Source organism: Vanessa atalanta, chromosome 1 (assembly GCF_905147765.1).
Source record: "Vanessa atalanta chromosome 1, ilVanAtal1.2, whole genome shotgun sequence".
Lineage (NCBI taxonomy): Eukaryota > Metazoa > Arthropoda > Insecta > Lepidoptera > Nymphalidae > Vanessa > Vanessa atalanta.
Genome location: NC_061871.1, coordinates 10,778,803 through 10,803,969, shown reverse-complemented (window position 1 = coordinate 10,803,969; position 25,167 = coordinate 10,778,803). Strand labels below are relative to the sequence as shown.

General features: G+C 31.5%; 1 protein-coding gene across 1 annotated transcript in view; it reads right to left on the bottom strand.

Moving 5' to 3' along the window:
• Positions 1–371: 371 nt before the first annotated feature.
• Positions 372–25,167, bottom strand: part of LOC125067172 (protein artichoke-like) — a 64,080-nt gene continuing 39,284 nt past the window's right edge. Inside the window, exons 2-3 of the mRNA XM_047675597.1 lie at positions 19,363–19,446; positions 372–3,869 (exon numbers count right to left, since the gene is read on the bottom strand). Of these exons, the coding sequence (XP_047531553.1) occupies positions 2,111–3,841 (1,731 nt within the window). The 5' untranslated portion in view covers positions 3,842–3,869; positions 19,363–19,446 and the 3' untranslated portion in view covers positions 372–2,110. The remainder of the gene's footprint in view (positions 3,870–19,362; positions 19,447–25,167) is intronic.

Sequence of the window (25,167 nt, the reverse complement as noted above, 5' to 3'; positions counted from 1 at the left end):
TTTCATTGTTCTTAATTTAAAATTATAAACAAACTTTAGGACTCAAATAAACCCGTAGATATATTTAACGCTAAAGCTGTTATAATAAGCGATAAAATCAACACGTAGAAAATTCAATATTTGTATATACGTATGTAATATTTACCCTCTGAATTAATTTCATATTTTCAAACTTCGAATCTTAATATTATTTTATCGACTTCGTGTTTTTAATATAAATAAATAATCATTACATATTTAACCATATAAAAGGGATTCGTAATAAAAATCAAATGTTTGTTTTTAATTGTTTATTTGTCGTTTGTTTCAATGCATTATATATTTAAATAAGTTTCATAACAAAATTTTTAAAGTAGTAAGTATGTATAAATAGTCTTATGCTATCACTATGACTGTACTATCGATTGAATAGGTATAGTTGATTGGTTATGAAGTAGGCATATGTTATGAAATGTATATGAGATAAATAGAATTGTTAAAAAAGTATATTTTAAGATTAATTTCAGCTATAACATTATTCTCGTGGCTCTAAAGTTACTAACAGTAAGACAATTATTTAGGCAATTCAGTAAATATATTTTTAAGCAAACGATAATATTTTTTGTTCGAAATTTTAAATTATTTTAATGTCAATGACCTTATTATTATGAATTAAATTTATTGCTTATAATATAAATGTAAATACTTTCTATTTATTAAAAAGAATGATTATTATTTATGTACGTCAAGAAGTTATATGTATACGAAATTTGAGCAACTTACGTACACAAACTAAGTAAACGAACTTTGTTAGTAACTTTGAACCACGTGTCTCATACAATTAATATTCCCTAAGTATAAAAATATTAATTCAATATCTTTTCAACAAAATGCTTCAAATAAGTCTCATGAAATCAATATACAAAAATAGCCAATAAATAATGTAATTATTTGATTTGTACCCCTCACCATCAGAGCAGCTGGTTTATAATAATATATTCTATATGATAAGTTTCAGCGCTGGAGTATTTGCCTTAATTTTTATTTTAAACACAAAATATATTCCACTAAAATATACTTTATTCGATTGGAATAGAGTTCATAATTAAAAATCAGCTAATCAAACATTTTATTAAAGGAATAAGATTTAAATTCAGAAAATTAATAGTTCCTAATAATCTTGGTAATACTTTACAAAAATTAGGAAGACACAATCGCATAGCCCAACAAACATTGGCTCCAACATTGGCCCCGTACAAACAACTAAAACTCATCCTTGAATTCGAGACCTTGGCATTAGCTTGCATTATACGATATTGACCAATCAGATGTAACAATGCTCAGATGATAATTGTTTGTTCTATAATATGAGTTTCAATGCAAGTACGTTATTATTACAAATTTAGGCAAATACTCTAGAATTTCTATGCAGATAGGCTATGATTGTTCTAAGCAGTACATATACATGTTATTCCGTTTTTTTTTTTCTAAATACAATTACATGCTATAACAATGATTTAATAAAAATTAACGTATTATAGTATTTGAAATTATTAATCTATATTGCTCACATTTGTACAAAGTTTTCATCATGTTTGGTGTTTTAATTCAGAAAATATATGTATAACTACTATGCAATTACACAGATATTTATCATACAATTACATGCCAGTATTAGTTTTAATTATATTACAAATCTCATCAATATTGTTCAGGAACTACTTAAACGAAACGATTAAACAATATAGTGTGTACATATTTTATACATTTGCGTTATATCTGAAAAACTTACTGCATAAACTTAAATTCAAACATAACCACATCAGCTGATCATTACAAATCAATACTAAATCTAAAAGGATATTAATAATAAAGGGCGAATTAATGAAACGACGTCAATATAACATGTCTAAACAATTTAAGTACAAAATCGAAAATGTCTTTATCGGTAATATTATATTTACATATCTATATACAAAGCTATCACATATTACAGTTTTAACCATCACTATTTACATTATTGCAAAATTCAATATCTTCGTCGATCACTATGGCTATTATGAATGTCCTCCACGACACGACGAAGGAATGAAATTAGTCGATTTTTATTGTCCATAATTGTAAACTTTTGTTAAACGTACACTATGTGTGGTTTTTCTGGGGTTCTGTGATGAGGTATAGTTTCATATGCGAATTGCTGGTAGATATGTTCTTCGCTATCTTCTTGATAATATGGATTTTTGTCCACACTATGCCAAGGGGGATTTAATGAGTGAAAATTGTTAGTTACTGACGAACCGATCATAAGATATCTATCCACTTCTCTTTTGTTCTCCTGTTCCCTACTACGCGTTGAGTATCCTAATCCATTTCCTAATTTAGATACGTCAGCGTTTAACATTACACTGTTCATAACTTGCTTTGATTTGTCTCCTTTACACCTTTTTAACGGACCCATGAAATACAGGAATCCACCCACCACACTTATAATTATACTCACAGTTAGCACCACAATCGCAACTACCACCCATCCACTTGAACACCCAAATTCTGATTCCGGAATTTGCACGAATAAAACGCCCCGCAAATGCCCAGGCGCGGCACATTTCACATCTTCATAGTCGATCCTCAGTATAGTACTTGTATTATCAAACTTTTTGCTACGTATTTCGCAGTCTCTACCAAGTTTCCAAAGCCAAAGTAAAGAACAATTGCATACAAAAGGATTACCAGAAATCTCTAGTTCTTGAAGAGTATCAATTGGGAAGTGAGAAGCTTCAAGTGTTTCTAGGGCATTATTTCTCATATAAATATGTGTTAATTTTGGATTTCCATGAAATAGTCTCGGTGGAACCTCTCTCACTTTTAAATTCTCATTCATCCATATTTTTTGTAAATTAATATTATCTACAAACGCCCTGGAATCCACTTTCTCTAGCTCATATAGTCTACTCAGATGCAAATGTTTCAAGTGGAACAAGCTTTGGAAAGACAACGATGAAATGTTATGAAAAAAGTTTCCGCTTAAGTACAAATGTGACAAGTTCGATAGTTTCGAAAGAGCAGATGTAGGGATCGATGTCAAATTATTATCGCTGAGATCCAAATGACGCAATGAAGGTAAATTGTGGAGACCCAACTGATCGACACTTTCAATAATATTATTGTTAAAATCTAAATGCTTTAACTCTTTCAAAAATGGAATTCCATGCTTATCTATTTGTTGAATTAAATTTTCAGAGAGATCTAAATATTCCAAATGTACAACAAAAAACAGATTCGCTGATGGTATTTCTAAAATTGAATTATTTTTGAGAGAAAGTATTTTAAGCGACGAAAGTGGTTCAAATGTTTCAGCTTCGAAATTCACAAGTTTGTTGTTTGATAAATCGAGCCGTTCCAAGGTAGTTAAATCCTTAAATGTTTGCAGATGTATATTTGATATTTCATTATCTGATAAGTCTAAATCGATCAATCTCTTAAGGCCCACAAAAGTGTCTTTATCCAGTCGTTTAAGCGCATTGTGACTAACATTCAGATGAGTCATCTCCATATTGTTATCGAAATTCTTACTACCTAAATCTTGCACTCGATTATAAGATATATCGAGGATGGTAAGTTGTGTATAAAAAGCGAAAGTGTACAAAAGATTGTCGATGGCATTGTGAGTTAGATTGATGTGTGTTGCTTCTGGGTTCAATTGGATGGGAACGATCTCTAGACCAGCGTTTGCGCATGAAGCTGCTCTCAATGCGTCGTCGCATGCACATCGTGGTGGACATAGAGTTCTTGCAGCGGCACCACATGCCCACGCTACGACTACCACCAACCACCGCCACTTTTCAATGCCGCGTGAGCCCATAACATCTCATGTAAATGCCACCTTGGACCTGCAACAAAAGAAAATAAAGTTGTAATTTCAATCACCAAAAAATGTAAACACTGCATAAACTCCTCAAAAGAATAAAAGAACCGAATAAACAAGTCAGTAAATACAGAAAGTATGTTCGTTTAGAGAGTAAACTAAATACTTAAATGTATATAAATATTTATATCTCAGTTATTATTTTCCTAATTCGTATTTCATATTGAAATAAATTTCGTACATTTGATGAACTTTGAACCCATACTACAATATGATTATTGAAAATCTTAACCGCAAAAATCGGATGCATAAATATTTTTAGTTATCAGCGGAGAAATAAATTTTTTAGCCCTAAATTAAAGCGATAAGAAGTCGTTCTTCTTCAGAAAGGGGTAAAGTGTTTTAATGCAAAAAGTTGGACATTCGTAGATTCTAAATTATACTTAATATACATAATAACTATTAAATTAAGCCATTCTTGACAATTTAAATCTAATCTTGGTAATAACTACTATACGTGCATTTTAAAATTAAATTAAATTAAAAGTTGTAGATAGTTCAAGTAATGAAATTGATTTTGTAATAACAATATTACATACTAGCTTAATTATGATTTGTTAAGCACATATATAGTTTTCTAAATATTATATATCATAGTAACCGCGAAACCAGGACAACTGTACATAATTTTGACGTCATTTCTTGCACTGGCGCCAGAATAAGACCACATGGCGCAAGGGATAATGCTTCAGCTAGTCTCGTTCTAACCATTTAGAGGAAATATTGCGTGCCTTTATTTATCGTCTCGCGGTTGCTCGCAAGATGAATGTATTTTATAAAAGGAAAACTAGAGCCTAAACCTGTTATACTAATCCGTCACCGCCCAAGTGATCCTTCGATAATACCTTCCAAAATGTTTCATTGCTCAACAAAGGAACATCGGTACTTTATATTAAATGTTCAGCTTTACATTTCGATGGAATGTATAATGAATAGCACCGTAACATCTGTTAACGAAGGCGAACGATCTCGAAAGTTTTCACGCGCGGGAATAACTAATTGCGAAGGTTGGAATTCAATTTATAGCTTCTAGTGTGCCTCTCGGGAGATCACGCTATGCCAAAGTATTAATAATGCAAAACAGTGTCACGAAAAGTTTTTGATTTCGAATGCAAATTGAATTAGAAAACAGAGTCAGGAATATGGCGCTCGTTCCATCTCTTTGTCAGTTATCGTTGATCCAAAATCAAATGTTCAACGACTAACTAATTATAAGCGTCGTACTCGAAATGCAATATTAAAAAAAAAAAACATCAAATAAAATATAATTTAGGAGTGACGTTGCGTCGTAGACGTGAGAAGTTGTCCCCTAGCAATTCGATATCACCGTACGAATGGATTACGCCAGCTCGCCTGAATTACAGAAACCATATGTCTACACACTCCGTATACATTAGATTCCCGTATAAGACCGGATTAATTCCGTTATGTTCGAACGGTATTACTTAATCACGTGGACGAAAATGGTTGCATGTTAAATATCAGCTGATATAGGTGATCAAAAACATTTAATTATTCCAATGCATAAGTTGTAATAGCTATAGCTGCGTTTATAAAATATAATAGTTAATTTGATTATAGCTTTGACACCATTTCTGTAAGAAGTTTAAGATCATGATATTTCGATAGACTTATCACTTGATTGATTTAGCACTTATGGAAGTATGGTTTTGAATAACACTTCAGCTATAATTTCACTCTCAGTCTAAGGTAGTCGTGGCTAAGCGGCTTCGATAAAGAAGCGAAGGGAACGGCACGCCCTCCATTTCCGAGTCTACATTGTTCTAAGCGGCACTCTTTTGTCTTTTAATTTCCTGTCCACCAGAGCGCGCTCCGATCATGAATTTCGCTTTCGTGAGCTTCGTTAACTTGTATCGGCCTTTGTTGTTACCTATTGAACTTTTCCATTACCAACGTCATCGATCGAAACCGCTAAATTTGTTGGAAATTTTTTACTCGACATCCATTCCGTGAAATGAGCAGTGGCTATGTTTTAATTTCCCTTTGATAAAATCAAATGTGAAGAAAACTTTGTTTTGATTTCGTTTCTTAAACGCACTCCTAATGGAATTTGAATGTTTTCTTATTGAAAAGTTGAGTAACGCTTTTGACATTAAGAAGAGAGATTTTGATAAGTCTAATTCGCTTTGAATTCTTTTACGACGTTTATAAATACGATTTCAAAATGCCTAATCGAAAGATTCGTAATAAATGAATAATAATTGTACGAGAAAAGTCTTAAAAACTTTATCATTAGCAATTCAATAAACTTAAACGCAAAGCTCGAAGTTACATATTGAATTATGAACCTAAATTTATTTTGCCTATTGCGAAATACACAACCGAAACGAGCCATAACAACATTAAATGTAATAGAGCCGCGCGTAATTTACTGAACACCTCGTCCCAAAGCAAATTCAATATCAGTTTTGGTACTCCTATTAATAACAGTCAAAATCATCGGCCCATTGAAATTATCAAAACTATCCTCTTAGTTTGGTATAATTGTGGAGGTAATAAACAGTGGCGAATGTTGGGAGCGTTTACTAAAGTTATCACGGTGTTAATACAACTTGAGACATTACTAACACAAAGGAGGGTTTACAGGGGGAGTTGAGACAATAAAAGCAGTGTAAAAGTCGGTTAACCGCTCCTCTTCCCGAGAAATATCCGAACCCTCTCTGCTTTTATTAGTTGCTTAAGACGTGTGTTGCCGTTTTAAAAATAGTTATTAATTTTAAATCAATATTTTTGAACTGCGATACAAATATTATATCATGTTTCGTATCGAAGTCCACTTGTTGATGTTTTGTTGTGGAACGAAAATATTGTTTTATATTTTCTAATTGTTTAGTTTCAATTCGATACAACAATAAATTCTGACATATTCCAGCGATACGGCTCGGTCGAGATATAAAAATATTTTTTGAACGAAACGAAATCAAATACGCGCTCCAAATCCTAAAACATACTATTACGTTACATACAAATGTTCGAATGGTCTGCCTAATATTCAGAGTGGTGTCGGGATCTAAGTGGCATAATGAGGAAACTTCTCTGACTAAGAAGTCCAACGGAGAACAAACAAAACCAAGCTGAGTGACAACGTTCGAATAGCTTTACACTAAATTTTGGGAGAATAAACGACAAAACTTCTCTTTAAGGAATTAGAGCAAATTGAATTAGTTTGCGTGTTAAAATCAAGTGTAGCAATGTTGCAATACTTACTTTATTTTTAACATTTATTACTATGATCAATTCAATTAAAGTATGGTAACACAATATTATTTGATAATACAGGTAATAAATGATTATTTTTATTATATATATCATTATCTATACATGTATTATATTAGAATTTGAATTCGTAATTAACGAAGCAAAATAAAACAAAAAATTAAAACATCAAAATGGGAGGGACACGAAAGTAATTATTAATTGTAGAAAGAGAAGTTCTAGCTAGAAAAGATCTATGATTATCTAAAGTATGTTTTCATTTTATTTATAAATAATGTCTAGCTCCATATATCTTCCATATATTTATCTCAACCGATCTTTTTTAAATAATATTAAAGGCTAATAATAATAGAAAAATGAACTAACTTATTTTGACAATTACCTAAACGCCTTCGTTATTTTAGTAACGCAATCGGTCTTTAGGGTCGTTTTAATTAAGGCGATATGAAAGTTAATCTAAATAAACGATGATAAAGTGTCCACACCCTATTTCGCTGCGGCTAACAAATTTTAATGTTGCGAGGGAGAACACCTGCCAATAGTTGTGTTCCGTAGATATTGATTTTGTAATCAATGCCAGATTAGAGAACCCCAACGCTTTCTCGCAATCACAGATGGATATATTAATTCATATTACGAATTGTACGTGTAAATATAGTAGGTGTGTTGTACTCGAGTTAATTTTTGATTCTAAAAACTTAAATCAATGAATAATTGTGCTGTTGTTTCTGCTTCACTCTGACAAATAGTTTGACATGGCCCTAAACAGCCAATGCGATAATAGATTACATGTTTATATATATTGAAATGATAATAATATACAAACATATTCTATTACAATGCTCAAAATATATTAGGTATTCTTGGTGAGTATCTTGAAAAATTGACGCTATTTGACAACAAACGCGTGAAATGTTACCTCGTTACATTCACAATACAAGACATTGGCACAAAAATTCTCTTTAGCCCGTCCTCAAAACAAACTTATAGCTAAAAGGATAAAAAAAGAACCTTCCCGAACAAAACGTCTACACAATCCCATTTTCTCTTTCATCGCAACAGAGCGGTCTTAGTGAATCAGGTTTCTCTATGGGCGCTTTTATAAACGCAATAATGAGGAGTGCTAAGGCGGCATTCAAGCGTGAGCCCTAACGAGAGGCGTCGATGAATCGTCCATGAGGCGAGCACAAAACTTGCCACTTGGCCCTGTAATGGCGTGAGCTAGAAGGCTGCTGCGCGGCACCAACTCGCTGTACTCGCCAAAGGGCTTTTAGTGAACACCGACATGCTTTGACTTTCGTCGTTTGGATTACGTTCAACTCGCCTCGATTGGATGCGGGCTACGGATGAATAGTCAATGAACGAATTTGGGCCAAAGCAAAAGGCGCAGATTAAAAGCAAGCTTGTATACATTTAACTCGATTAAAAAAAAATACTCAGACATTGAATGCTTCGTTAAGGCCGGCTTTGTATCGTATATTTCACATTAAGTTTTCTCTTTGCACATTAGCGTGTGAGCGAAACTTTGCCTTCACTTTATCCAAAATTTAAAATTTTTAAGAGATAAGCCATGAAATATTAAAACACAAAGGCGTTTTTATATTATTGTGGTTATTTCAAAAAAAAATTGTGATGAAAATATATAAAACATTATATAAAAAAAAATCGAGAAAGAAGTAAAAGTTATGATTACATTTTCATAATTTAATATCAAACGGATGAAATGAAGTCGTGGTATTTTAATGGAGATGACTCAGAGAAGTGCAAATGACGTACTTACGTCGGTAATATCGCGCGGATCGACCTCTAAACCTTCCAAATGGCTTAAACCTAATGAAGATTCGTAATGGTATGGAGGAAATACTGGAAATTAGTCAATCCTATCGGTAGCGTATCTTTGCAAAGTTGGTAAGGCCGAGTAATAAAATAGCTCATGAGGCGTTGGATCGTTATCATCACTTGGAAGCCATTGGGTGCCAACGCCGACCGAGCCAGGGCGAATATCCCTCGGATTTCGTACGAGATATATAGCGCCTCTTTTAGGGTTATTAAATTGAGTGGGTTTTAGGGAAATGACTCACGGAAAACATTTACATTCTTTTTATAGTGAGAAATCGATACTTACAATAAATTAAGATATCCATTGTTTTAGCGAAACAATTTGTTCGATCTTCAAAGAATTATATCAGACATACATTTACAGCTCATTATGAGGGGAATTCTAAATAATTTACAATAATATGTCACAAATATTAAAATATATACTTTATTTAATCGTCATTTTATTAACTATATTAAGTGAAGCTACCACCGGAAGAACAGATAAGAAAATCAGTAGTCTTTCAACATTTATGAACTGGCATTATTTTTAAATAAATAAACTTAATTGAGCATTAATTAAACTGTTATTATTATTATACAAATATGAGTTTCAACACTAACACAATGTCGATAAGTGAACTGAGATAACTTTTGATCCATATTAAACTTCAAACATTTGAATGCAAATGCGGAATAATCGATTATATTCTTTCAGTTTTATTAAAGGCGAATACAATACAGAGACGCTTGATACCCGACGGCTGGATATAGTTGCACACCCATACGGCTAAGCTTGCCCGCGTTTCCGAAAGCGTGGCTCGCAACCAAATCCAACATTTCACTACTCATTCCCTATTTCAACGTACGAGGGATTCTCCTACGTATCCACAGCAGCCGAGACGGGGTTAGGGCACTCGGCGACAGTAATGCGTTTTATGAATGAACGAGCGAATGAATAGGAGGATTTCGTTTCCAACTAACCATTCCGTCGGGCAAAACACAATCCTTGCATTGAATAAGAAAAGTTTTTACGCTGAATCGGCGACATTACTTATTACATCGTATGGCACGTTCAGTGCTAGCGATAAACATACAATATTACGAGTACAATATATTTTACAGTTCCCAAGATTTGATAAGCAATACGCGTATACGGTAATAAATATATTACTGCTGTTACGGACAACTTGTCGCTAGAGGATTTACGTTGCAGTTTTATGACACATAAAGTAAAGATCTGAGTTGAATAAATTTACGATTTTTGAATGAAAAGCAGTTTGAAAGTACGGAAGTTATTTACTTCAAATTATAAATTGAATAGAGTTTTCGTTGAACGTTTTCATATATAATGCATGGATTTTTTTTATTATGTGATTAATGAAATGCAAAATTTTGATCGTGAAAGAAAGAGCGCTATGACCATACTTATTGGTATTTGGAAGGAATTATTATTTATACGTCGAAAGTCATTAACGTCTTGATTAAATTAATTTGAGTTAAATAAAAATAAAAGACAAAGCTAGCTTGACAAAGTGGCTTGAAAATTAAGCATAGCCTTTATTTATTAATATAACGGCGCACGAAATATTGTTTTAAGGGGTGCACCCTTCAATTGTCAATTTCATTCAAACGTGCAGAGGTTTATTTTTTTAAGTACTCGAAGACAAATATTTTTAGACAAATGCTTTTTTGAGTTCACTTACGAGTGTGTCCCGTTAAAAACGCATAATTATATATTTTTATTTTTTTTATAATTTTATAATATAAAAAGACAATATTTAAACTTTTATTTTTATTATAAATATATATTTTACAATTTCCAGAATCACTAATAAATTTAATTATAATTATAAATCAAAAACTAATTATTATATAATACGCAAACGTATTATTAAAACATGACCCATTTGTACTATCATTGCAAAGTCAAGCCTCTCAGGAACCTATACGTTCCGCGACTGATAAAGAACTAACGGTCATAAAAAAGAAACGCATCTCTGAAATTCTATAGCGGTTCCACATCCTGCACTTCGCTAGTAAAAACATGAATGAAGCAACCGTAAGATAAATGGGCGCGCTCTGAACCTGCCTTATCGCTTGTCAGCTGCTTCCGGAGGTCATTGTACCTACAGATAGCTGTCTTAGATTTATTGATGTATCTGTTAAAGATTTGATATTATTGCAAATATTATACATATAAGACGTATCACGTGTTTATTTGAGCGTAAATTACTTGGAAAATATAAATTTATTCGATCGATTCATCATCATTTTTCATTTTAAAAATTATAATAATTAAAAACAAATAATTCCATTTTTTAAATTTAGAATTATAACAGAAGCCGAGTATAAATTATATAGTAAAATAACTTTTGTATATATGTCATTTTCTTACAAGCTCCTGTACACGAGCGAACTTTACCTTATATGTAGAAACATTTCTACAAAGTAACAGGATTCATTAAAATAGCTAAGCGAGACTAAAGTGGCAAGATGCTGTGTTTTTCATTACTCAGCACTCATATGCCTGCATGGAATAGGCATATGCATGCGTGTGTATACAGTCTATGAGTGTTCAACTAGCATTTCCTTACAAATGCGACGGAGTTAAGAGCGAGATTATGGAACATACTGGTTTTTTCATAAAATTAGTAGTTTAACTTCTGGAATTTATACAAGGGAATATGCTATTGTTGTTATTTGTTATGTAACTAATAATCATATCAGATCAAAACAATAAACATGTTTCCTAAAAAATAATTAAAATTTAATTCCTTCCAAAATATATTTAACCGTATTCTTGATTTTAATTTAAAGAACAAATTAATTGCCTGAAAATGGTCTATAATTTATTTAAATCCAAAATAGATGTTGGTAATAATAAATGTTACAAACGGTTCTATTATAAATGGAAAACATAATATCATTTTTTTAAAAGGTATTTTGTAAAGCTATACAAAATATTAACCACCAAATATAAAATACAACATACGACGTATTTTTCGTTTAATTTAAAAAAAATAGCTCGACGTCAGGCTCCTTAATAAATTGAATGAGTTCGCTAAAATAAAAACCTTTGCGTTCCTTTGCACATAAATTAATTAATCTTCGTATATTAAACATATCAATATAATAAGGAATAATAATACATCCGTTTACAATCAATTTTACGATGTATTTCGTTGGTATAAAACTCTTCAATACAAATCAAATTTAAATCCAAACGATTACTAAATAACTGTTATCTGTATTAATATACTATAAATCGTTCTATTTTTTACGATGGAATTAAAAAAAATGTTCCCATGAAATCTCACTAAACGTCAAAACATGTCTATAGGTTTACAAAGCAACTCTCACGAGATTCGAAGTCTACCACAGTGGCCTTACCCTGTTATCCGATGATCTACGTACACAAGACATACAGGTATCGATTACAACTCTATTCGATTAAGCTATCTTGACATTTATTGTAATGTATTAAAGCTCGGTTTTACTTGAATAGTTTAATGTTATGTAGCAAAGAGAAATGCAGTAGGTTGTACGATGATACTTAACCCATTGAAACACTATCGAATATCAGACGCGGTATATTCAAATATTCAAACCGATATTGGGATATGGACCATGAAACCGCATATTAAAAGTAAATAAAAGTATATTTTTATCTATAAATCTCGGTAAACGGTTTAAATAAACTTTAAAAGTTATTTATTTTGATAGCTCAAAGCATTTATAACTGTCTACTGGAATATTATTTTACATTCAATTTAATAAAATGAAAATATAATAAAGATCTATTCTAATAAATGACGAAAACCGAAAGGCTTAAACAAGACATTATACGTAAAGGCAACGCGGTTTGGAAAAAAAATAATATATTATTAAATAAGTCGCTTGAACTTTATTTTCTTGTAACATATAGAGATATGATAATATATTATTTGTAATCTAGTTTAATTTTAAATCACTAAGCGTGAAATAATATAGCACGTTTGTAGTAAAAAAACAGTATCAACATTGCGGTCTAAAAAACCACTAAGAGTTTCGTTCGGATCAAATGTAGATTAAGCCAAATTCAAAACGTTCCCACCGTTTCGCTTGACCGCCCGAGAATATAACATTTCAAACTTCTATAATTATTTTTCTCGTGAACCAATACAGTAATTATAACATTCGTCACGATCTACAGCGATTCGAGTCTATATAAAACGTGTTATAAAAAATCCGGGAATGCCTCGTAATTGATCTGTTTGTAATTAAACTCAATGTAACTTGAATCGAACGAATTTTGAATTTAGAATAAGGTATTTTTAACGTTTCGTTCTGCGAAGTATTTATTTATTAATCAATAACCTAAAAGAAGAATTTTCCAATTCCATCCCTATGAATATTTTATATTTGTCCGCGCATCTGTTCAAGCAGAGATGAATGAATTTTTATACAACACTCGTGTAGATTCACTCTACATTTTCAGAATAAATGTATGTTTTTATAGACTTTTTTTATTCTGTGTGTATTTCCACACAATTCTTTTATAAACCTCACGACGTCGAAATGTTCAATAAACCGTATAAAGAAACATATTAGTCACGTCTAACTTTTATTAAACTGAACAAACTTATTATACTTCGTGGTTTCATAAAGATATTTTTGTAATAACATCATTTTTCTTCCGCAACGTTAAACGTATTTCTCAGTATTGAGCGGCTTACAGCGGCAATTTCACTCCGTGTTAGTTAAGTTTAGATATCGGAGTAAGTGTTCGCAACTTGTCGCACTTACACTAAGATATAACAATATAACAAAGAAACTATATCCCGTGCGAGACCGAGGTACAAATAGTCTAACTCATTCGAATTCACGTCAAGTCAGCGTATTTGTAATTCAACACGGAGTCCCCACGCGGCGTATGTATTGTTTCAACTACAACCGCTAAAGGGGAAGCTCTTTGTTCATAAAACATTTATTGGACGCGAATCGTTAATGAGAAGTTCGTGGCTGCTTTCAAATTAGGCAAGTGTCGGTACTGAACGCAATAGCCTTGTCAAACAGTATGCTCCCAGAGTCCCAGCATTCTTCGTTTCTCCTTTAAATTACACAAGTTACACAATTACAAGTACGAGAATTATTATAAAACGAGTGGAATATTACCTTCAAAATTAATGATAGGTAGGTACTAAAAATCTATATACGAGTATATAATGTTTATACATAATATAAATTATTTTTCAAAAATTTATCAAACCCAATTTTACTAATTTTAATTTAATTTAAATCTACCACCAGTTCAGTGATGCTATTTTGTAAGGTAACTTCGTATCTCATTCGTGGAAGGTTTGAAACCGAATTATTTTAAAGTTATGATTATAACAATAATTGTTGAATATGTCGCATTTCACTATCTAACAAATAACAGTCGTATTATGCGGTGAATTGTGAGTTTATTATCAATGAATAACTCTACAGAATCCATATTCCGAGGAACTCAGACGACTAGGTACTGAGTAGTTATTATTTTTACCACTTGAATACATTTGATCGTTCTACAAATAATAATCAATATTTAATATCTGTAATATTTATCATATAATGCGAATTGCTTATAAATAATGATTTAATTAAATTGTTAAGACTATCTTAAGTATTTTTCAAATTACCTGAACATTTGCACCATGAACTGGCTTTGTGAAGCTCTCCTTAAGAATTATCGAGCGTATTATAAATAGCCGATACTAAAGAACTTAAATATGATATAAACTAAAAAATACATAAGTAAGTCAAGTACTTGTAAGATCTTTTAAGTGTTTATTGTATACAGTCTTAATGAATAGTCATTTTGCCACAAGAAAGAATGCAATGAAGAAATTTTATATCAATAACAATTGAAGCCTAACAATAGGATGTGCTCTGAATTAAACTTTATAATGAATGCAATATAATTCAAATTTTATTATTAATGAACACTAGCTTTAATACAATGGATATATATTACGTAACGTGTCGTTAACTAACCTTGTAATTAGAAACTTTGATTACATTCGAACAAATTTAGGTATTCAATACATATATAGAACAATATCGGGGCGATTCTAATTTCGTATAGTAGAGCGTTGAGATGACGAACCAGCTTCGAGGTCCGAAGAGAGCGTTAAGGCTCTTCATTAAGGGTGAGGGAGGGATCGAAAGTGGGGAGAGGGGACCGTGCGATGGCTTTATGGGACAATTTGCATTTACACGAGCCCAAGCACAGATTACGCCAGCACTTATCCGCCGGCTGAAATGAGGCTCACCTCCAAGCTACAACCAAACAAACCTTTGTTTATATTCTCTTGAATTTTTTACCCGCCATTCGTTTTGACGGTCTATTTGAAAACGTTATGTTCTACAATGCTGATCTTTTGTTTTTCGTAATAACCTCGTTAAAAACTGCTTACAAAACTTATAAAAAATTAAATTATTCTTTATTCAAGTAGGCTCATTACAGCACTTTTGAATCGTCATGTTGCAGTGTTGAATTAAATGTAAAGTTATCACCGGTTCGGAAAGTAGATTCTACTAGGAAGAACCGGCCAGATACTCAGTAGTTACTTAACACTTTAATTAAAAAAATTTAAAAGAGTAACTATGTCAGTTATTTTTTTATATATCCTGCCTAGAAATCAATTAGATATTACTAAGTCCATGCTTTTTCATCTTTAATATAATCTTTTATACATGGTCTTTAAATTTTTTAATAGACCAATTTATTATATACGAACAACAAAAACATTACTTAATTATAAGTCAATAAAAATAATTTCATAATTACTGAATACCACTAACAAGCAACACGACACGCAAGTTTTTAAAGTACTTTTAACGTATCGCAATAAATTAAAGAAATAAAAGTAAGAAGCAAATATATTGAGGTACCTTTGCCTAAAATACCATTCAGAAATCTCTGACCCATTTTCAGATAACTACCTTTGAATCTCTGACAAAAGCATGTCGATGCATGGATAGGATGTCTGGCCGATCGGTACTCCAATTTAGTACCCGCATGGGCCATCAATGTCAGCCCGAGACAACGAAGCAAGTACCCGGTATTATCTTAAAGATGTCATATAAAATTTCAGTAATAAATAACACATCAATTATAATAAACACTACTAGTATAGAAATCTTAACTAATATTCTAATTGTGACTGTGAGTTTCTTTGTTTGTTACAGGTAAACGTCTTAACTACTTGATGGATTTTTTAATATATAATTTCAGGAACACGGAAGATATACATGGTATACATAGTGTACCTTACACCAAACAATACATAACCACTCGTGAACTAAGCTGCCAGTGTCAACTAATCTGTACGAATATTGTGCTAATAATAAAACGTGAAAGTAACTCTATCCGTCTGTTTGTTATGATTTTACTACTAAACTACTGATTTAAATGATAATTGGTACTAAGTAAACTTAAACCTCTAAGACAGACAGGCTACTTTTTGCCCTTTAAGGGGGTAATGTTCCCAACATTACATAAAGGCTTGTAAACAAGTTTTGAAGCATTTTTATCACAAACTCAATCCCAGTTCGTCTAGTATAATATAATTTATCCATTCGGTATTCCGTTTGATTCGAACACACATCGACTAATAGTGAAAGCTACATAACAATATTAAATTGAAATTGACATTATTTTGCATATTAAAAGAGAGATTTAATTTCATACCGCAATCATTTATTTCGGGTATGTTGATAAAATATTGAAGTCGTAATTGATACATGAATAAGTAAATTATTGTTTTTCAAGTGGATTAAATTAATTTTATTATATTATATAATTACGTTATTTCATTTGTAACTATATACATTAACAATATAACGATTATATAATAAATAATTTATGCGTCACTTATAAACGTCGTATCTCGGGGTTTTTAGTTACACATTTATCTCTATCTGGCATCACTGGATTGTCATTTGAAAGAAAGTGACAGAACATTGTGTAACTAATCAACATTTACAGATATGTGTTATTTTATTAATTAAATGACAAATTTATTCGAAAATTCTTTATTCAAATATATAGGATACTAACTTCACTCTGAATAATATTGTATTACAAAATACCGTATCCAAATATTAAGTTAGCTTATCGCATAAATATTCATGAAACTGAATCGACCTATTTGCCGCGCTGTCGCCACCGTACATAGGTATTGATGCCCTTAATCAGGGAAATTGCTAAGTAACGGAGCTGAATTTAACTATATGTTATAATTGTTACTGATTGGAAGGCATATTAACGTAACGTTGTTATATATGTTTCATGTTAATATATAATCCATTATCTTTTAAAGTATCAGTGGGATATTTCACTATAAATATATAAAAAAAACATCGAGAACACATTAAAATATACACATATAATATAATAGTATATTTATTCAACATAAATATACATTTCGATCTATGAAGACAATAAAGTGATCGCTTCGGTGTGAATGCTTTAAATTATAGTTTTAAATGCTCGTTCGTGTAATAAATATCAGGGGTTTTCGACGTGAGCTAAACAATCAAACAATAAAAGTTGAATTTATGGCAAGCTTGGTCCAGGCCGGCGTATATCCCGTCACTCACCCCGCGTGGTCATTTGAACGCAGTCGGTCGTGGGATTGACATATTGGAGAGTCGGAACAGCGACTGCATTGGAAATTACATCAAGCTACAATATCGGCTAATTAATTTGAAATAGTTTTTAAAAAAAATTATAGCTCTATTCTTGTTTAGTTCTTTTTTTAAATACCATTCAAATAAAGACATGATTCTATTATAATATTTTTTTATTATAATGTTTCTAAGTTTGAAAAATTTGCTTAACGATTAATGTAACGTGTGTTTAATGTAGATAATTAATTGTTTATTAGTGAATCGCTTTGGGCTGTAATCGTCGTGCTTGATTAATGATTTTCTTCTTCCATCGACTCTTCTAATATGAGAACCTTCATTATGGTTTTTACTAATATCATTTTCTTAAAAGCTAAATAAACTAGATTAAATCGGTTTTTATCATTTGTAAAAGTAATTCAAACTGGCTTGTTTCTTAGCGTGATCATTTACGGCATATAACAATATCTACACGAATTCGTAATTATCATTCTTATGTGTAAATATTTATGCTCTCAAGAAATAATAAGGTATCAAACTAAACCTAACTAAATGGACCTCACAAAGTTTAAATATATACATCAAATAAAGAACGATTTTTGTTACTCGTACCATTTCTAACACATTCTCGATTCTTAGTTTTATGACATATTTGAAAATACGCATCATTCAAATACATCGCTATATACGTCCAAAGGGAGTGTCATTGAAAAATGATCGGTGATATTATTTTGTTTGTGAACATGTATCAAAACATGGACGCATAAGAGCGTAAAGTTGAATTGATTCTGGTAACCCCTTTAAAGGATTATTTGTCGGCGTATATCTATGTCCAATCTGTCAAAAAATTTAAACAGAACTTAAATGTTAAATTAAACCAAATATTTAAAAAAAGAATTTATATTAACATATTCAATTTTATTTATTATAAGTGAGTTATATGCGTAATTTTTCTTTGTTCAAAAACAATCGAATTAATTATAGTGACATCAAATATGATTCATTCGAAATCGAATTCCTTTTTTAAAATTCAAATTCACTGCATTCTCACAATGCCACTCTTAGAGAATAAAAAAATTTAACATGTTTTTTGTATTTGGAATTTTCCTACAACGTATAGCTTTCAATGGCCTCTCTGAAAACGACCAGTAAAACCGGATATAAATACGAAAAGCGGTACCAAACTGTTGCAGTTGTATGAAACAGTTTTTCAATCTAGCAACAAATGGTTCAACATTTACAAAGCTCGCAGCTTAGAGGAAACACCGCACAAATGGCTCTCAGGTGTTGCTATATTGAAAAACTGCAAGGGGTACCTCGTATGTTCCCAAGATTGATGTTTATTTAAGGCTTGTATTAAAAATGTGTATAGGTACGGTAGAAGAAAATAATTTAATATATTTTATACGCTTATATATTTATATTTATAAACATTTCATATTAAATGTAACCTTAATTATTTACTTGAGGCTTTTAATAATTTAATGTATGTGTTTTTTTTTAAAAAGAAAACAGAAGTGTAATTCGAATTAACTTAGTTTTTTATTACAGATTTAGATTATTTATTAAATGATATTTTCAATACTTCAGATCGTATTTTCTTTAATATTTTCGAATAATATAATTTCAGTAAAGAGAAAGAAATTGTACACTAAAGTTGATTAAACTTTACCAAAGAGAGTTCAAATTTGATGAATCCATTATCTTATTTTAAAATAATTAAACTATGGTAAACCAGTCTTACTCACCGAAGTAGGCAGAGGCTTGTCGTTATAAAGTTTTCTTTTGTGGAGTCATGAGCCCTTATAGCGATACCGTTAACGTGCTTGCGTCTGTAACAATAAAATCAACATTTTATTTTATTTTATTTTCATTAGGACAACCAAGAGTAGATACAATATCACATCCAAAATAAAAAATTACATTTCAAAATTATCAAGGCAAAAGTTCTGCTACTTACAGGTAGTCTCACCATGCATTATCATATTACACAATGTAATTATTGAAAATATGAATTAAACATAAGCATAATAATTAAAAATAACAATACATTTTTTAACCTTTTATTAATAAATAATAATTAATAAGATAAACCATATGATTAGAATAACATTAAGTTAAATGAATTAAAATATTATTGAATAGCAAATTTAAATAAAAAAAAAAAAACGTAAAAGGAGCATGTTATCTCCAATGCAAGTTGGTGGATAGAAATGCAGCAGTATTTTTTTCTACCGACAAATGTAGGTTTTCTCGCGACGTTTTCTTTCATCGCCAAGCACAAAATGAATTATAAACACAAATTAAGATCATTAAGACAAATTAATCGATGCTTAGCCGGGCTTAAACCCACTATCTTCTGTCAATATTGACGTGCTTTAACGACTAAGTATTACCGTAATTATATATATAACGTTAATAATGTCATTTACTCGATTCTATTTATATATATATATATATATATATATATATATATATATATATTTTACAAATTAGGTAACCAAAATATAATTACATAGGGTTCTTTTTTTGCTACAGATTACCGTCTGTGGTGTTAATGGATGTAGCCTATCATATTTATTACCTATTTCGGGCACTATTACTGCTGTTATAATGAATCGATAAAAGTTTCTCGCGTTTAGGGCTTCATAAAACAGACCTCCATAAACAAGAAGTATTTCTTTATGGATACTCGTAATTCGTGTTTCTTTCTTTTTTGGGGAAGATGTCTAGTTGTATTTTTTAAAAAAAGAATCCAACACATCTCAAAAATGTATAATGGCTAGCTATCCCTCCTGGCTTCTCACGAGTAGAATAAAGATAAAAATAAAAGATAAAAATAAAAATAAAAAAAACGTTCTTTAGTTTTCTATGTTATCTTCTATGTTGTTTGTACTTACATTGGGATCAGAGTAATGTATGTGATGTTGTCCAATATTTATATCGAAGGACAGAAGTACAAACGGAGCTGGTGTCGCCAGAACGACAACAAAAAGAAATTCATCACAATCTGATTAATAGTTTAGCAACGTATAGCGGACAAAGAGATACAAATATTCTTTTTTTTTAATCAAAAAGATAATCGTAATACAATTTCCTTTAAAAAAAAAAGATAACGTATTAAGCTGAAAAGGATACAAAGTTCAAACAAACTCCATTTGCGTTTGAGTCATACAAAAGTCAAATGGTGCCCGCATCGGAACTGAACGATAAAACTTTGTCAGAACGGATCCGGATTCGTACAAAACGTGCTGAAAAGTCAACTCTTAGACACAGGTGTCTCGGGCAACTGTCGTTCTCTAATCAAGTGGAAATGTTTGCTTGGACGCTCGGACGAATCTAAGCCGGAACGTACGGCCCCAGACTACCTTATTCACCTGAGCGCCATTCACCCCATGGAATTCAAATCCCTCTTACAATCGGTTAGCCCTAAGTGAATGACCCAGACCTATTCTATTTACCCGCTCGATTCGACTCATAAACATTTTTATAACGAAACTCACTCAGAGCTTTTTATTTCGAAACCTGAATACGCTTAGCTACTTAATAAAAGTAAGATAAAAATAACAAAAACACAATAGAACAAAGAATGATTAAATATATTTACGTTTAATTTAACAAACTCCGAGCTTAAATTAATGCTTGTCGAAGTTACTGTCTTATCTAAGAGAAAGCGGTTGGATTGCGTGCGTTTGTTTGAACTGCGAAACACGCGCCGATGGGCGGATAGCAAGTGAGCATTCTTTTGTTTCGTTGCGAGTAAGCGTCGCTCGTTACCTCTAAGATCCGTATAAGCGTTTTGACGTTTCGCTAAAGGGTTCATTTCGGTTGATTAATGTTGTAATTCTCGCGGTTGCTGTACAAAAAAGATTCAAAGAACGTTTATTGGGCAACGGGTCGTGAGTGAAAGAAAAATGAAGCAAATTTATCTGAAACGTGTATCGTGGCAAACGACCGACTTGATTCTATTTTAGTACGACCGTTTTAATGCATAGAGTTCAAAATATATTCGAGAATATCAAAAAGGGGACAGTGGATATTTCATATTTCAAAACCAGATTAATGAGATCTGGTTCTCGTACATAAACAAACTGTAGCAAACATGCCAAGGGGTATTTGTCATAAGAGTCCAGACAGCCTCTACAATAATCTATAAGCTTGTTTACTGCCTACGATCAGATGTACGATTATTGAGTGTAAAAAATTTTTCGTCTAAATAAACATATGATCATATTTTAAATTTTATATTAAATAATTGAAGTCATATGTGGTTATTCACTTGGTGGTAGGGCTTTGTGCAAGCCCGTTTGAGTAGGTACCACCCACTCATCAGATATTCTACCCCCAAACAGCAGTACTCAGTATTGTCGTGTTCCGGTTTGAAGGGTGAGTGAGCCAGTGTAACTACAGGCACAAGGGACATAACATCTTAGTTCCTGAGGTTGGTGGCGCATTGGTGATGTAAGGAATGGTTAATATTTCTTACAGCGATGATGATACTAGATAATGGGTCTATGGGCGGTAGTAACCACTTACCATCAGGTGACCTATTTGCTCGTCCGCCTACCGATGTGATAAAAAAGGGATAGTATTGTTAAATAGCACATAATTATTACTCAATATTATTTAGGTGAAAATAAATGGGAGTTAGTATTTGTTGATTTTCAAATAAAATATATATAGGTACATTTAATTGGTGCAAAGAGACTAACTATCTACTGAGTTTTTTGTTCTATAGTTCTTCTAGGTATTTGGTGAATTTAACTTTTAAAACGGCTGTACAAACAAAAATATTATAAGTGTGAAAGATTAGATACGTGGACGTATGTTATTAAATCAAGCCAAACGGCTGAACGGAACTGAATAAAATTTGGTACAGAGATAAATTTCCGTATATAATAGCACATAAATTTTTGTCCTGGAAAAATGCATTCCCCCTAACCATCTCCCGTCATGCGTGGGAGTAGCTGCATTCGGAAACTAGTTTAATATAATCCTGTAATGTGACATTTGTAATTCAGAATTGCTCGTACAAAAACCATGAATAAAGCGTATTATGATTTTTGATTTTAGAGCAACTAAACGCGCCTTAAAAAAAAAGTATCAAGCTCATTAGTACTGTTGAATACCTTTTGCTATCGTGATAAAAATCGTCACAGATTAAATATGCTCATCAAATTTCAACGCGTTAACGAGGTAACTCAGTGTACGTAACAAAGTTACAAAATGCAACGACTTCGGCAGTAGCGCTTTCAGTCTGCGCCATTCCCTTAATTATTTTCTTTACAAACTCTTTAAATTTTCCATCGCTTTTAAGATTCGCGACTCAAAACGCTTTGCAACGAGAAATTGTGTAGCTACTGTACAGGCTCGTAAAAGATGCAGCTATCGCATTCCAGGTTTGTAGTTTATGGCTGTTAATTTTCTTGTATCTCGACTATCCTTGATTATTTTCGTTGTTTGACTACAAATTTTCGTAACTATTTTAGTTTTAAAAAATTTACATAGATATAAGTAATTTTTAAAAATTTAATTAATTCTATACACGTATATAAAAGAACTGTACCACTCATAGATTATTCACGAAATCTCAGAAATTTTTCGGATAGGTTCCTTATAAGGTACAGACATCCGCTAGGAACGAATTTTATGAAACTCAATCCCTAACTAACACTATAACCAAGAGGGTAAAACGGGGTTTGGAAGTTAGTGTTTTATAAATTTCGCGCAAGTAAAGACGCTGGTTCAGCTATGTTGAGCGAACGGCGGGTTGAATAAATGAATCTTAACGGATGATTGTGCTCCGTAAAGTATACTTAAATTTAGTTTATAATTCGACTCGTGCACGGTATAGTAAAGAAAAACATTCTGAGGAAACCTGCATATATCAGTTGAAAATTAGCCTCAAATATTTTGAGAATTGCTGCCGTAAAATTTTCTTGTTGTTTGGTATCTTATCAAGAACTTATTTTCTGTATCGTAACGTATATACTCGAACTGTATTTAATATATATATAATAATAAATTATTTTTATATATCTTTTAGTATAAAGCTACACACTTCACATAAGACAATAGATAAAAATTGTAGAGTTGATGAAAAAAAAATGTTGGTGACTTACTGCTGAATATAGCATACAGTTTCAAATACAGAAACGCACCACAACATCTTAGGAAGTTTTCTAAAGATTCCGCGAATCGTGACTATAAGACAAACATAGTTTATTATATCTCTACAAGCCGGTTTCAAATTTATTGCCACTTACTGCCCTGTATCACTCGAGTTAATCTTTTTGGTCGGCCGTATTCTTACAGATTTGTCAGGACAGGTTATCTATTCTGTAAGGCGTTAAGAAGGCGTGGGTAGGTTGTTTATTTAGGGACATCTCGAGCGCATATTTGAACAGACATACACTTGTAATGTCATTCGACGGGCCATCTTAAATTGGATTTACAAAGCTTTTAAATTTTATAAATGACCATTGATTAGACCACCAAAATTAAGCGATTTGTCTTGAAAATTTCTAAGTTCAAAGAGGTTTTATACATGTATATATATTTTTTTTTTAATAAGTAGTTATTAAATATCAGTAGTTAAGACGCAAAATAACCAAACAAATTTACAAACTTACTAATTAATTATTTACCTTAACTAGTGTCCTGACTTTTTACGTGGTTATTGTCACTTAGTCATGTTTTTTTTTGGGCATGAAGCCCGCATAAGCTATACCATCAATTACATTTTTATGCGAATGTTAAATTTTAATATTATTTCCCTAAATGGTAATTAACACGAAATAATAAAACACATAAATAAAAATGTTCTTGCTGGTATTAATGATAGCCATACGTTATATACACATTTGTAATTAATATCACTTTTTCATTCGAATGTATAAAGTAGTTGATGTGTGATCTAGACGAATCAAAACAGCAGTTTCGTTCTAAGAAAATAAAAACTCGACGACAAATTCTAAGAACACTCGCCGTTCGACTCAGTAACTACTTATGAAACTTTATCTTATAATTATCCATCTGTATTCTGTTAAATTAAAAAAATAAAACTTTAACCTTAAGAGGTGCTTCGGATACAAAAAAAAAAAAAAGAATTTCATTACTAATTAAAAGGTCATAAAACAGTTCTCTATATTTGAAAATTATTGTATAGCCATTTTCTTTTTCTATTTTAAATGAACCAACTTATTCAAAAAAAAGGAAGTAAGGTTCAAATTATAAGAAAATATATGTGAAAGGTGGATTCATCTTTCTTATTACAGATAATTTTATTAATAAAATTAACAAAGTTCTGCTGTTTAAAATGTTATTTATCGCACTTTAATAAACCTCCGAATTAAAACAGTACTCCAATGTTTTGACAGTTACATTTTAATCGCTCCTTTATAATCTGTATTCTGATTTAATTAAATAAAATATTATTACTTATATTGTATTTTGTAGCGTCTTCTCTACATATATACTATATATAAAATGCTAATTTTATGAGGCTGTTGACCTCACAGTTCTATTTACAAGTCTCAAAGCCGGGCTAAGAA